Genomic DNA, 16,511 nt, shown 5'->3' on the forward strand with positions numbered 1-16,511 from the left:
ACAAGCTTGGCACACCTATCCTTGGCCAGTTTCGCCCATTCCTCTTTGCAGCACCTCTCAAGCTCTGTCAGGTTGGATGGGAAGCGTCGGTGCACAGCCATTTTAAGATCTCTCCAGAGATGTTCAATCGGATTCAAGTCTGGGCTCTGGCTGGGCCACTCAAGGACATTCACAGAGTTGTCCTGAAGCCACTCCTTTGATATCTTGGCTGTGTGCTTAGGGTCGTTGTCCTGCTGAAAGATGAACCGTCGCCCCAGTCTGAGGTGAAGAGCGCTCTGGAGCAGGTTTTTATCCAGGATGTCTCTGTACATTTACTGCAGTCATCTTTCCCTTTATCCTGACTAGTCTCCCAGTTCCTGCCGCTGAAAAACATCCCCACAGCATGATGCTGCCACCACCATGCTTCACTGTAGGGATGTTGCCAGGTTTCCTCCAAACGTGACGCCTGGCATTCACATCAAAGAGTTCAATCTTTGTCTCATCAGACCAGAGAATTTTCTTTCTCATGGTCTGAGAGTCCTTCAGGTGCCTTTTGGCAAACTCCAGGCGGGCTGCCATGTGCCTTTTACTAAGGAGTGGCTTCCATCTGGCCACTCTACCATACAGGCCTGATTGGTGGATTGCTGCAGAGATGGTTGTCCTTCTGGAAGGTTCTCCTCTCTCCACAGAGGACCTCTGGAGCTCTGACAGAGTGACCCATCGGGTTCTTGGTCACCTCCCTGACTAAGGCCCTTCTCCCCCGATCGCTCAGTTTAGATGGCCGGCCAGCTCTAGGAAGAGTCCTGGTGGTTTCGAACTTCTTCCACTTACAGATGATGGAGGCCACTGTGCTCATTGGGACCTTCAAAGCAGCAGAAATTTTTCTGTAACCTTCCCCAGATTTGTGCCTCGAGACAATCCTGTCTCGGAGGTCTACAGACAATTCCTTTGACTTCATGCTTGGTTTGTGCTCTGACATGAGCTGTCAACTGTGGGACCTTCTATAGACAGGTGTGTGCCTTTCCAAATCATGTCCAGTCAACTGAATTTACCACAGGTGGACTCCAATGAAGCTGCAGAAACATCTCAAGGATGATCAGGGGAAACAGGATGCACCTGAGCTCAATTTTGAGCTTCATGGCAAAAGCTGTGAATACTTATGTACATGTGCTTTCTCGATATTTTTATTTTTAATAAATTTGCAAAAATCTCAAGTAAACTTTTTTCATGTTGTCATTATGGGGTGTTGTGTGTAGAATTCTGATGGAAAAAAATGAATTTAATCCATTTTGGAATAAGGCTGTAACATAACAAAATGTGGAAAAAGTGATGCGCTGTGAATACTTTCCGGATGCACTGTATGTTCTATTACTGTCCCTAAGCAGCGAAATAACCCTTCTAGGGATGGCATACCACATATTCTTTGAGTGAATCTGAAGATATTAATTTTCTCAATAGCTTCTTCAGCCTCCTCATTTCTTAAAAAATGGTTGTATTGTCAGGTGAGTAAATTTAACTTCTCTTCTGAAAATGATTGGTTTGCTTGAGACCTCACATTGGCCTCCCGTCCGGGTAAGGTGAAATCCTTCATTCCAGGTGGGATGCCTGTTCTCCTCCTACATTGGTTTGCTTCTCTTTTCTTTTCTTAGATCTTATTCCGAGACCTTTTGAGAACATTTTTCTTTTGCTTCCTTACACATATAATGATATATATGTTATATTGATTTTTTGAAGATTAATATAAAGACTGGTGCAATGCTGTAAATAAATATACTATATTTGTGACAAAAAAACTTTTTTTTTTTCACCAGGCCACCATCTTTCACTGCCCCCAAAACATAAAAGTTGGGAATAACATATTGCTTAGTTAGGCTAAGACCCCAATTAAAAAGAGAAGTTAGTTTGAACAAAAAAATTACAGCCACAGGGTGTCTCCAGGACTGAGTTTGAAAATCAGTGGTTACTAATTACTTTTACTTACTGAAACACATTGTCCTCAGTTGTTCTTTTTCTCTTTGCCATATTCTTAACAAAAAAGAGACCACATCAAAAAATGGTAATTGAATCAGTTGGTAAAATAATGGTAAAAGAGTCACTTACAAAAATATAGTAATTGATTTATTGCGCTTCATTCTACTGTCTCTCTGCTTTGTTTTTTTGCATCATCTGCCTTTTTTAATTTCCTCAGTTATTTGTCTTATTGTGCGTGCACACAACACATACACTACACTGAGTGTTTATTGGTATTGCAACAAAGAAATATTAGATAGATGGATAGATAGATAGATAGATAGATAGATAGATAGATAGATAGATAGATAGATAGATCTTTATTGTCATTGTCACTTTTACAAAGGAACAACGAAATTGAAGGTGCAATCAACTCAGTGTGAGGAATAAGGGTTAAAATGACAAAAAGACAGAATATAATAACAAACCGAATAGTAATAAATATACAAATTGCACTTGTTGACCTAAGGTATATATTGCACATTGGAAGAATAATATAGAGCAGTTTTATTTTGAGTTCAGGGCCATGATTGCTTTCGGATAAAAGCTGTTTTTAAGGCGGTTTGTCCTAGTTTTCATAGCTCTGTATCTCTTGCCCGATGGCAAAAGCTGGAAGAGGCAATGACCGGGATGTGATGAGTCCTGCGAAATGTCTATTGCTTTTTTGCGGCTTCGGGAGGTGTAGATTTGTTCCAGAGTGGGGAGGGTACAACCAATTGTTCTCTCCGCTATCCTGACGACCCTGTGTAGCGCTTTCTTTTCTGAGGAAGTGCAACTGCCGTACCACACACACAGTCCGTACATGAGCACACTCTCAATGGAACAATGATAAAAAGCAAGGAGCAGATTTTTTGGGAGGTGGTTCTTTCTGAGAATTCTCAGAAAATACAGTCTCTGCTGTGCCTTCTTTAGCAGCTCCTTGGTGTTGGCACTCCAGGTCAGGTCATCCTCCAGCTCCATACCCAGAAACCTGAACACCGGGACCCTCTCCACACATGCCCCGCCAATGGTGAGTGGCTGGATGTCAGTTTTGTTTTTCCTAAAGTCAATAACAAGCTCCTTTGTTTTTTTGTTGTTGAGGAGCAGGTTATTGACTGTGCACCACTCTGACAGTCGCTCCACCTCGTCCCTGTATGCTAGCTCACCCTCCTTGCCCGAGATGAGTCCGACCACCGTCGTGTCATCCGCAAACTTTATAATCTTGTTGCTATGGTGAGTGGGGACACAGTCATATGTGTAGAGGAGCGGGCTGAGCACACAACCCTGCGGCGTCCCGGTGTTGAGGCTGAGAGCAGTGGATGTGTGGAGACCCAGCCTGACCCTCTGGGAGCGACCCGACAGGAAGTCCAGTATCCAACTGCAGGTGAGTGATGGAAGTCCCAGATCTGCCAGTTTGGACACCAGTCGTTGTGGGAGGATGGTGTTAAACGCCGAGCTGAAGTCTACAAAGAGCAGTCTGGCGTAACTCCCCTGCTGCTCCAGGTGGGTCAGGGCAGCATGAAGGGCTGTGGCCACAGCATCCTCCGTGGATCTCTTTGCTTTGTAAGCAAACTGAAATGGGTCCAGGTTTGCTGGCAGGCAGGCGATGATATGACTCCGCACCAGTTTCTCAAAGCACTTCATGATGACAGATGTGAGTGCCACTGGGCGGAAATCATTCAGACTGTTCATGTTGGATTTTTTTGGCAGCGGAACAATGATTGAGGACTTGAGGCAGGATGGGACAGTGGCCTGGGACAGGGACTGGTTGAAAATCCTGGTGAAGATTCCGGCCAGTTGATCTGCACAGTCTTTCAGCACCCGTCCAGCCACACCGTCTGGTCCTGCAGCCTTCCTCGGGTTCACTTTCCTCATCACCCGCCTCACCTCACACACTTCCACTGTGAGTAAATTGCTGTTGTGAACAGGCTGTTGTGATGGAGCTGCTGTTGGTGTCGCCTCAAAGCGGCCAAAGAAGATGTTCAGCTCCTCTGCCAGAGAAGCGTCTCCCTCAGCAGGCAAGGAGTTGCTGGATTTGTAGCCGGTGATGTGCTGGACACCCTGCCACACCTGCCTGGTGTTGTTACTCCTCAGATGATCTTCTATCCTCCTTCTGTATGCTGCCTTGGCCTCTCGGATGCCTCTCTTCAGGTTCGCTCTGGCTACACTGTAAAGAGCCCCATCCCCAGACCTGAAAGCAGTATTCCTAGCTTTCAGCAGACTCTGGACATCCCTCGTCATCCAGGGCTTCCTGTTAGGATAAATCCTTATGCGTCTGTCCCTGGTGACGTTGTCCGTGCAGAACCTGATGTAATCCAGGACTGCAGTAGTGTGGTACTCCAAGTCTTGGTGATAGAAAACCTCCCAATCGGTTCTCTGGAAGCAGTCCTGCAACTGTTGGGAGGCCTCCTCGGGCCATATGGTAACAGTCCTGGTCATAATGGGAGCTTGTTTCCTGAGGGGAGTATATGCAGGGATTAGAAGCAGAGATGTATGATCAGACTGGCCAAGGTGTGCTAGGGGTTTAGCCCTATAGGCCTGTCTGATGTTTGTGTACAACTTGTCCAGTGTTTTTACTCCCCTGGTTGCACACTTTATGTGTTGATGGAATTGAGGGAGAACTGCTTTCAGATCTACATGATTAAAGTCCCCAGAAATGATGTGAACAGCCTCAGGATACTTGCTCTGTTTACTGCTGATGGTGTCATGCAAAAGCCCCAGAGCCGAGTTAGCATTAGCATCAGGTGCTATGTACACAGCAGTTAGCAGTATAGCATTGAATTCACGGGGGAGGTATATGGGTCTGCATTTAATTGTCATAAACTCCACGTCTGGAGAGCAGTGTCTGGTGACTATGGTGGAATTTGTGCACCAGCTATTGTTCACATAAATGCACAGCCCCCCTCCTCTCTTCTTACCGGATTGCTCTGTCCTGTCTTGCCGGTGTGCTGTGTGGCCTGCTATCTCGATCGCCGTGTCCGGTATGAGTGGATTAAGCCACGTCTCCGTGATCAGCAATATGCAGCAGTCCCTGATGATCTTTTCCGTTGCAATCCGCAGCTGCCACTCGTCCAGTTTGTTTGCCAGCGACCTCACATTTGAGGAGAAAATGCTTGGAAGCGGTGGTTTGTGTGGCTGCTTCCTTAGCCTCACTAGCACGCTGCCTCGGCACCCCCTCTTTTGTTTACGTTCTTTGCGCCGCCGCCGGCTCCTCGAAGCTGGGATTGTAATCCACGGAGAGCCCGGTGTTCGTGCGATGTCGTCCGGAATGTTGTGGACGCGGAGAAACTCGGCGGTCGAGCAACTCTCTCTCCGTAAACCGATAGATAAAATATCCTGCCGGCTATACGTGTATTTATCCAGGCAGGGTGGAAAAAACACAATCTGAGTCGGAGAGCACACAGCCGCAGCGTCTAAGCGCACCGCCATTGTTTGATCTACCTAACATCATTATATGGGTAAGGAAGTATTGCAAATTATGTGAAAACATACAGGTGTCTGAAGGCGTTGGCCATTGATTTGACCAATAATGTAACAAAGTGTAATATGTTTAGTACATAGAAAAGTATTACACTTTTATTTCTATGCTTGACCAACACACCAGATGTGTCAGTGTCTGTCACCATGATTGTAAAATATAATAATGCGGAATGCAATATGCCTAAAGTATCCTGGGCCCATAACCTGATGACACCCCCCCCCCCCCTTCCTCTTTTTGTGGTCGATTTACATTTGCATTTATTTGATTGGCAGATGCTTTTACCTAAAGTGACTTACAAAAGAGGTAAACATAATCGAGTAACATTAGGGTAGGGTCTATGTGTTCAGAAAGTGTAGTAGGACAGGTAACAAAAGTTGATTGCCACAAGTGAAAAGATGATAATAATAATAAATATACAAACATAGATTTACAATTGATAAAGCAATTAAACATAATTTAACAACAAAGCAATCAGTGTAAAAGATCACAGAGATTTTTCCCAATCAATTAGACAGATATTCACAGAACAAATGGGTTTTCAGTTGTTTCTTAAATACATTAAGGGAGTCAGCAGTTCAAATGAAGGTGGGCAGCTCAGGGTTAGGCTGATGAAAAAAGTTCCAAGGCCAAAAGACTACCCAGCCCCCACTGAGCATTGTACTTATCATAAATGTTCATCATTCATTCCTCTTTGTTTTGAGGTTTTACATGATAGGATTTGATGAAGTTGGTCAGATAGCTGAGGCACCCACCTTCATTCCATCATCACAGATGGCTGCATGGTGCCTTGATCAGGTGGAAGAACCAAAAAAGACAACAGAGAATATTAGAGAATAGTAAAGATTTTGAATCCCAGAAGAATATGATAATTCTGTGTCCATGTACTCTATTAGTTATACAACTAAAATGTAGTTATGAAAAGCCAAATTAAAATAATGTGTTTTAGCAGTTTTTTTAAAATGCTCCGCAGCATTAGCCTGATGAAGTTCTATTGGTAAAGTATTCCAGATTTTAGGTGCATAACAGCAAAAGGCCGCCTCACCACTTCCTTTAAGTTTGGCTCTTGGAATTATAAATAGACCCCCATTAGAAGACCTAAGGTTACAACTTGGAGAGTAGAGTGACAGACTTTCCAAAATATAGGATGTACCAAGATTATTTAACATTATATAAACCATTAGTAGTATTTTAAAGTCAAATCTAAATAAGACAGGTAACCAATGTAACAACGCTAAAACTGGTGAGATGCACTCAAATTTTATTTTTCTAGTTAAGATTCTGGCTGTTGCAATCTGCACTAATTGCACTTGATTGATGTTTTTCTTAGGTATTCCTGTTAGGAACACATTACAGTAATCTAGTTGACTGAAAACAAAAACGTAAACTAATTTTTCAGCATCCTTTAATGTTATAAGAGGTCTAAATTTTGGTATATTCCTTAAGTGAAAAAATGCATTGCTAGTAATCTGGTTAATATGCGATTTAAAGTAAATGATTACCCCTAAAGTCTTTACCTCCGTGTTGATTTTTAGATAGATAGATAGATAGATAGATAGATAGATAGATAGATAGATAGATAGAGTAATCCCTCCTCTATTGCGGGGGTTGCGTTCCAGAGCCACCCGCGAAATAAGAAAATCCACGAAGTAGAAACCATATGTTTATATGGTTATTTTTATATTGTCATGCTTGGGTCACAGATTTGCGCAGAAACACAGGAGGTTGTAGAGAGACAGGAATGTTATTCAAACACTGCAAACAAACATTTGTCTCTTTTTCAAAAGTTTAAACTGTGCTCCATGACAAGACAGAGATGACAGTTCTGTCTCACAATTAAAAGAATGCAAACATATCTTCCTCTTCAAAGGAGTGCGTGTCAGGAGCACAGAATGTCACATAGATAGAGAAAACAATCTCTAGCAAACAAATCAATAGGGTTGTTTGGCTTTTAAGTATGCGAAGCACCGCGGCACAAAGCTGCTGAAGGCGGCAGCTCACACCCCCTCCGTCAGGAGCAGGGGGAAAGAGAGAGAGAGAGAGAGATAGAGAGAGACAGAGTTTGTTTTCCAGTCAAAATTCAATACGTGCCCTTCGAGCTTTTAAGTATGCGAAGCACTGTGCAGCATGTCGTTTCAGGAAGCAGCTGCACAAAAGATAGCAACGTGGAGATAATCTTTCAGCATTTTTAGACGAGCGTCCGTATCGTCTAGGTGTGCGAACAGCCCCCCTGCTCAATCCCCATAAGTCAGGATCACAGAGAGAAAAGTAAGCAATCTAGCTTCTCAGCCATCTGCCAATAGCGTCCCTTGTATGAAATCAACTGGGCAAACCAACTGAGGAAGCATGTACAAGAAATTAAAAGACCCATTGTCCGCAGAAATCCGTGAACCAGCAAGAAATCCGCGATATATATTTAAATATGCTTACATATAAAATCCGCGATGGAGTGAAGCCGCGAAAGGCGAAGCACGATATAGCGAGGGATCACTGTACTTTATTAATCCCAAGGGGAAATTCACAAAAAAAATAAAAAAAAATAAAAACCATCTGCACACAGTCACCTCTGATGATCACGGGGTCCATGAGGGGTCTGGGCCTCCTAAAATCCACCACCAGCTCCTTAGTTTTGCTGGTGTTCAGGTGTAGGTGGTTTGAGTCGCACCATTTAACAAAGTCCTTGATTAGGTCCCTATACTCCTCCTCCTGCCCACTCCTGATGCACCCCACGATAGCAGTGTCATCAGCGAACTTTTGCACATGGCAGGACTCAGAGTTGTATTGGAAGTCCGATGTATATAGGCTGAACAGGACCGGAGAAAGTACAGTCCCTTGTGGCGCTCCTGTGTTGCTGACCACAATGTCAGACGTGCAGTTCCCAAGACGCACATACTGAGGTCTGTCTTTAAGACAGTCCACGATCCATGCCACCAGGTATGAATCTACTCCCATCTCTGTCAGCTTGTCCCTAAGGAGCAGAGGTTGGATTGTGTTGAAGGTGCTAGAGAAGTCTAGAAACATAATTCTTACAGCACCACTGCCTCTGTCCAAGTGGGAGAGGGATCGATGTAGCATATAGATGATGGCATCCTCCGCTCCCACCTTCTCCTGATATGCAAACTGCAGAGGGTCGAGGGCATGTTGAACCTGTGGCCTCAGGTGGTAAAGCAGCAGCCTCTCCATGGTCTTCATCACATGTGATGTCAGAGCAACAGGCCGGAAGTCATTCAGCTCACTAGGACGTGATACCTTTGGGACTGGGGTGATGCAAGATGTTTTCCAAAGCCTCGGGACTCTCCCCTGTTCCAGGTTCAGGTTGAAGATGTGCTGTAGAGGACCCCCCAGCTCTGATGCACAGACCTTCAGCACTCATGGCGATACTCCATCTGGACCCGCTGGTTTGCTGGCACGAAGTCTCCTCAGCTCTCTGCTCACTTGCGCTGTTGTAATTATGGGTGGGGATGTCTCTCCTATGCTGGTATCAGCAGAAGGATGTGTGGAGGGTGCAGTACTTCGAGGTGAGAGTGAGAGTGGGTTAGGGTGGTCAAACCTGTTAAAGAAGGTGTTCATTTGATTTGCTCTCTTCACGTCTCTCTCGATGGTGGTACCCCGCTTCGAGCTGCAGCCAGTGATGATCTTCATCCCATCTCACACTTCCTTCATGCTGTTATTCTGCAAGTTCTGCTCCAGCTTTCTCCTGTACTGCTCCTTCGCTGCCCTGAGCTGGACTCGGAGTTCCTTCTGCATGCGCTTCAGCTCATGCTGATCACCGCCTTTAAAAGCCCTTTTCTTCTGGTTCAAAAGGCCCTTGATGTCACTTGTAATCCATGGCTTGTTGTTAGCATAGCAGCGTACAGTTCTTACTGGAACTACAATGTCCATACAGAGGTTGATGTAGTCAGTAGTGCAGTCAACAACTTCCTCAATGTTCTCACTATGTGATCCCTGCAGGATATCCCAGTCTGTAGTTCCAAAATATTCTCTCAGAGCCTTCTCTGCCTCCGGGGTCCACTTCCTGAATGATTGTGTGGTTGTAGGTAGGACCCTCACTTTTGGTTTGTAGTGAGGCTGAAGCAGAACCAGGTTGTGACCTGCTTTCCCAAGGGCAGGCAGCGGGGTGGCGCTGTATGCGTCTTTAATGTTTGCATACAGTAAATCAATAGTCTTATTTCCCCGGGTGTTACAGTCCACATACTGGGAGAAGGCAGGTAATGTTTTGTCCAGCGTCACATGGTTAAAGTCTCCAGTGATTAGCACAAGCGCCTCAGGGTGCTGCATTTGTAACTTAGCAACAGCAGAATGGATGATGTCACTCGCTGTCTCCACATCCACCCGAGGAGGGATGTACACGATGACAACAATGACGTGTCCAAACTCTCTGGGTAAGTAATAGGGATGCAAACTTACGGCCAACAGTTCGATGTCCCTGCAGCAAGTGGAGACTTTGACGTTAACATGTCCAGAGTTACACTACCGTGTATTAACATAGAGAGCGAGTCCTCCTCCTTTGTGCTTCCCGCAGGTACTTGCATCTCTGTCTGCTCTAACTGTGCTAAACCCGGGTAGCTCAACGTTAGCATCTGGGATGGTGGTAGTTAGCCATGTTTCGCAAAAGCACAACAGACTTCATTCTTTTTAAATTGAATTTCATTTCTTTTTTTTTCATTTTAAACCTAAGGAATCAAGTTAATTTCTAATGCCATCATTATTTTACAATCAAGACATACAGTATATTTCATAGTGGACTATCACTATTAGTTTTTCTCCATTTATGCTCAGCTTTCTTGAATGTTCTCTTTAAATCAGACACTTCTTGGGTCTTTCAAGGTATAATAGTGCTGGAGGATTTCTTAACTGTTTTTTCAGGGGCTGCTCTGTCAACAAGCATTAAAATGTTCTGCCTTACTGGTTACACTATTAGGGTTATTAAGGTAAGCATTACAATCTGACTGATAATTCATAGAGTGAAGAAAGGCTGAGTCATGCAGGTGTTCTATATGATACAGTAAGAAATGTATGAACACAACTTTAATAATGAAGATGATTGAGCTTTCAGGCTTTCTTAACCCTTTTATATTTTTAGTGACAACTTTAGATTGTAGTGTTAAACAGCAGATGAGATGTTTCCCCATCTCTTGTATTTATTTATGCATATATGCCAGGCAGTTTTAAAAATAAATTTCAATTTTCTATGTATTAAATTATACTGTTATGTGATTAGCATGATGGTGGAGTGGGTAGTGCTGCCATCTCATGTTTCCAGCATTCTGAATTTAAATCACATGCATAAATGTTTTGGACACAGCAGTTTGCAATTCCTTCATGTTTTTGTCTGGAGTTACCTCAGAATACTTCAGAGTTTTAATTTACTGGCAATGGTAAGTGGGTGTGTGTATGGCTGATACCTTCTACAAGACTGTTTCCTGCCTTGTGTTCAGTTCTGCTGGGATAAGCTCCAGACCCAATAAAAGTGAATTGGATTAAGCAGGTTTGTTCCAATGTCTCATCTAGATAGTTTTTAGAGGTTGTTAATATGTTTCTGCTTCAAATACACAGCTCAGTAGTTTATTCCAAATTCCCACAACTCTTTTCATAAAGATGTCTTTCTGGCTTCAGTCCTAAATGTACTTCCCTTAATTTCCAATGATGTCCTTGAGTATGTGATTCACGTTAAGTTGAAAGAATTCTGCAGGAATTTATCAATGCCCTTTGAGAATTTTGAAAATATGGAAGTAACAGACAAGATCCCAGTTACAGTAGGTCTGCACCAGGGATCTTCTTTAAGTCCTTACGTCTTTGATCCGATTATGCATGTGTTGGATCATGGGATAAAAGACCAATCCCACTGGTGCATGCTTTTTGCTGATGAAATTGTGTTGTGTTGCACCAGAAAAAAGGAAGTGGAGAGGAAGTTGGAAGAATGGAGAAGGACTTTGGAAGAGAGAGGATTAAAGATAAATAGGAAAAAGACAGAATATATGAGGTTTAATGATGATCAGGATTCAGAAGTTAGCCTGCAGGGAGAGCTATTGAAAAAAGTGGATACATTTAAATATTTAATATCAGTGGTATCCCAAGATGGAAAATTAGATGCAGAGATAACCCAAAGATTGCAGTGTGGTTGGAACTGTTGGAAAAAGGTATCAGGAGTATTGAAGAATTATTGAAGAATTAAGATGATGGTTAAAGGTAAGACTTTTAAGACAGTGGTAAGACTGGCAATGATGTATGGAGGTAAAACATGGCAGTAAAGGGAGCTCAAGAGAAGAAGTCAGATGTGGCAGAAATGAGAATATTAAGATGGAAATGAGGAGTTACAAAGAAGACAGAAAAAGAAATTATACATTCAAAAGTACAACAATAGTGGGAGAAATATCTAAGAAAGTAGGCAGAAGTGGTATGGACATGAGATGAGGAGAAACAATGAATACATGGGCAGAAGATTGATGGGAATGGAAGTAATTGGACAACAGAAAGCAAGGAAGGCCAAAACAGAGTTGGATGGATAAAGTAAAGGAGGATTCAAAGGGAAAAAGTTTGACTAACAAGAAGATGCTGGACCAAGCTGGCTGGACAATGTTGCTGAAGCAATTTGTCCCCCACATAAGTGAGAAAAGATGAAGAGGATTAGGTCCACACACAGTCTCTTCTGATCAACACTAAACAGGTTTAATTCTCTGAGTCTGTTAGAGCATGGCATGTCCTTAAGTCCTGCAATGCTCTTGGTTGGTCAACCTGGACATAGCTGGGTAAAAGTGCACCTAACAAGCATTCGTAGGTTTAGGCAAGCTTCAAGGCCTCGTTGCACATGCTGTCTGGTTGGTGCTAAAGCCAAATGAGAATCCTTAGTGAAAGTACACAACTACATAACTAGAGTTTCCCAATTGTAGAATATGTGGTGTTTCTATTTTCCCTTTTTTATTTACAGTCAGGCAATGTGCTGTTATGGCTAAATCACCATACCTTAAATCTCAAGGATGTCCATAAGTTGCCCCAGAAATGCATCAGTGAAATATACAGTAATAATCATTTTATTATTATTAACATGCATTTGAAGAGATGGAATCCCTGTTCTGTTCACCCCCATTTAGATTGTTGTCTGTGGCTGAGGGAATCCCACATCTTACACCAATTAGATCAAAGGCTGAGTTAGTCCCTGGTATGAATTTTTACCGATGTAGTCTCCTTTTCCACTGCAAATCCGTAACAAGCTTGCTCACTCGTGGCACAGGCTGGGTACACCTGCTGCAAAACTGCTGCTGAATGTTGTTGTTCGACTTCCCAAATAATTTAAATTTGTATCCTGAAAGTAAAACTCTTACCTCAAGAATTAATTTGCTAATTTTAATTTATTTATGCTACTTCATAATGCCTCAACAGTAAAAGTGTTTTATGTCAGATGTAATTAAAAAAGTTAAACCAACCGATCGGAGTTTCACAACCTTTCGCTTTATCCACCGCGAGGAACACGCTGATGACGTCACGCTTCCGCGCTCTCACTTTGCCTTTGAGTCGGAAGTTCTGCCTGCAGCACGTGAACGTGACTGTACACATCCTCGACATCTTTTGCTATTGGGTAATAGCTGGTATGGCGACATCTGAAAAGAGAAAGCTTTCCTGGGATAAAGACAACAGTGCTCGTGCAGGAACGTCGAAAATAAAAGATGGGACTACTGCAAATGAAGGACAGAGGCGGTTCGTGGAGGGCTCCATCGTTAGGATCAAGCTGGTGAACTTCTTGTAAGTAGCTGACGTCCCTGACACAAAACGCATGAAACGAAACTGGCACCGTGGCGCTATTTATTATTTTTTGTACAGCGGGAAGCTGTGCAGATCAAAAATGAAAACGCTTGATGATCGTAACGTAGTTCTCTTGTCACTTTTACGTTTCAATTAGGCCCGTATAGTTTGCAGGTCCATCATTGCGCTCAGTTGAGCTCCAGTCTGTACTCCACCATGGAGTGTGTTCGTGTAATTACATTCTTTGTGACTCTTTAACGGTTTTAAGTGAGATTTTTATCATTTAGAAGTGAATGTTTTAGATTTTAACAATTGCAAAGTATAATTTCGCTCAAAATATTTCCTTGATCTGTTCAGACAGGCTCTTATTTCAGTGGCTTTCTTTGGCCAGTAGTTTGCAGCGTGTACAACTCCCAGAGCACAGCGCTTGACATTTGGCAGATATGTGATAAAGGTGCAACAAAAAGTAAACGCTGGATTGTACAAAGAAATGCTTGAACTTCATCGTAATAAAGAAAGAGTGTGTTTTTAAAGTATTACTGTGATGTCCTTTACAATAGTGGTCCCCAGTCTTTTTGACAGCAAGGACCACTTTATTAGATGCAAATTTTTCCACGGACCGGTCGGTGGGGGGTGGGGGGGGGGGCAGTTTTATACACAATTTACATAACATTTCTATTATTATTAAGTTATTAAGCAGTTCGCATACGTTTGCAACCCTAGATTTTTCTTCTTTTTTTTAATATAACAAAGACATATGCTTTGCATTTGCCATTCCAACAGATTGCACATCACAAACATTAACACTGCTATCATTTTTTCGTGTCTGCCGTTTCTATAGGAGGGTGACAATGAGTTAAATTCCAATGGATGTTTTTCAAATGTTGACAAGCAATAAGCAAAAGGTATCACTGAAAACCACAAAAAACAAAAACAGCAAAAAAAATAAATAACAGTACGAGGAAAGTTCAAAGAAAGAGATTTTTTTTTTTTTTACAATGTTTCTGTTTGGGGATCGTTGTGCAAACGTGCACAACTGAGCTGTGACCACAGATCTAACTGCTCTGTGGATGATTCGTTCAAGCATTTCAAGGTCACTTCGTTGTAATGCATCTGCTGAATGTACTTCGTAGTAACGCGATTTCTATAGACTCGCGTCATATGGGGAAACTGTTGGGACCATAAAAATAACTGTTGTAATACTCTCTCACCTCGGTCTCTCTCCTCTCTCTGCGCCGCTGCAAAGCCCCCCCCCCCCCCCCCCAAAGCCAAGCGTTCTGAAAAGTCTGAGTGAGTCTCCGTTGTTGGCAGTCCTCTCGCGGCCCGGCTGTCAGACGGCTGCGGCCCACGGGGGTTGGGGACCCCTGTTTAACAAGATCCCAAGATGCGGTTCCATAAAAAAAAAAAAAAAAACTTGCAGACCTGCCTTAATTTGTGATTTGCCTCTGTATTAAAATTTGTACATCTGTAATTTTTCAAACACTCTCTAGTCAAAACAAAGATAAAAATGAAAAATCTTCAATGAGCACACAACTTGTTAAATTTCATACACCCAGTACATTCTGAATATTAAGGATGATGGGCATCACAGCGGGTATTGGTGCTGCCTCATGAATCCTGGCATCCTGAGCTCAGAGTACATACCTGGTCATTGTTGGTGTAGAGTTTGCACAAGTCACATAGTCTTCCCTGGTCTTTCTCAGGGTACTATTACTTTCCTTCCACATCTCACAGGATATGCTGGGTAGGTGGGTCTGGATGTGTGCCGAGACAGAAACTTGCAGTAGACAGTGTCTTTCCAGATCTGTGTCCTGTCTTGCACCCAGTACTAGTGGGATAGGCTCATGTACCTTGCAGCACTGAATTGGATTACATATGCTTGAGAATGTGATTACTTATTAACATGACTAAAGTGAGTTGTATTATCTTAGTTGCATTTGGTACAAGGTATGAATCAGTCTTAAAAGAGATGTTTGGATAAGAAAAGAAAATACCAACTTTATATGGACAGTGACTGGACCTGTACTAAGATGATTTAATGGTTTGGCTTGCAGCTGAGCTACATTCCTTATTCTGTGATAAAAAACTTTTTTTTTATAGAAACTGTAAACACAGTGAAGCATACCTTTATACACAATTTCATTTTAAGGCATTCTTGCATATCACATTTCACCATGTGCTTTGCTGGTATGTGCTGCCTGGTACTAATCCCCACAGGAAGACTTTTTATGGAGTATTATTTGCACTTCATTTGCCTGAAGTTTGGGAAATTGTTTTAAATGGTTTTGCTGCACTTTAATTTAAACATTATTTTGCAAGTATATAAAAAAATTGTGTTTCATAGTATTGCTCTTCCTGAAGTGTAAATTACTATTTAAGTTCAAGATTTTAACTTTTAAAGTGTATTATTATTTGAAAGTTTTCAAACTGAATTTAAAGGAATATTCCAAGCAAGCACATTTTTTATATTTGGTGCTTACCTCAAGTCTGTAGTGATGGTTGAGTGAAAGTTTTGAGCTTAAGTTTTGATGGAGAATGGAGATAACAGATTCCTGATACAATATTTTTATACATCTTATTAGTGCTGGGCGGTATACCGGTTCATACCAAAAACCGTTTTTTATTTTTGTTATGATATGGAGTTTTCTTATACCGAACACCAGTTTAAATAGCCTGAACAACGTTCAGAACGTGGCGCAGCAGGAAAGTGCTTAAGGGGGGACCTTTTTCACTGCTGCACCGCTAAACACGAATGCAATGGAGTATATGCGTTAGTGGAGGTATTGAACAATGAAAATGGACAGAGAACATTCTGAAACTGAAGCTGTAGCAGAAGATAAAGTTGAACATGATGACGCAGAAGAATGTTTGCCGAAAAAAGGAGCTGTGTCTGTTGTCTGTAGATACTTTGGTTTTAAAAGGTCAGATGTGGACCATTATGTTCAAATGTGTGAATACTGTTTCTATACTACTGGATAATACTGCAAGCCAAGTTGTACTTGTTTTATTTTTTTTCAATACTGTGTAATGTACCTGGATACTGTGTAATAGTGTGACTACATGTTGAATTTATTCTCGACATTTCTACTTTATTCTCACCGTTTATGTCAAGATTAAAGTCGACATATTGACTTTATTCTCGTAATTTGTCTTAAACTAAACTTCATGTTAAAATTAATATTTAATTTACATTTTCTCAAACCCTGTCATAAGTTATGTAGCACATTAAATGCTTTGTGTTGTGTTCCCCGTGCCATGTTAATCGGTACATGCTTCTTAAACTGACTTCCTCTTGCACTAAGAAGGAGGCGCAGGCAGCAATCAC

The 16,511-nt window shown here is 42.2% G+C and overlaps 1 protein-coding gene across 1 annotated transcript in view; it reads left to right on the forward strand.

The window, feature by feature from the left end:
• Positions 1-12,922: 12,922 nt before the first annotated feature.
• Positions 12,923-16,511, forward strand: part of smc5 (structural maintenance of chromosomes 5) — a 121,205-nt gene continuing 117,616 nt past the window's right edge. Inside the window, exon 1 of the mRNA XM_028791755.2 lies at positions 12,923-13,186. Within this exon, the coding sequence (XP_028647588.1) occupies positions 13,035-13,186 (152 nt within the window). The 5' untranslated portion in view covers positions 12,923-13,034. The remainder of the gene's footprint in view (positions 13,187-16,511) is intronic.

The sequence above is a fragment of the Erpetoichthys calabaricus genome, chromosome 5 (assembly GCF_900747795.2).
Source record: "Erpetoichthys calabaricus chromosome 5, fErpCal1.3, whole genome shotgun sequence".
In the NCBI taxonomy this organism is placed as follows: domain Eukaryota; kingdom Metazoa; phylum Chordata; class Cladistia; order Polypteriformes; family Polypteridae; genus Erpetoichthys; species Erpetoichthys calabaricus.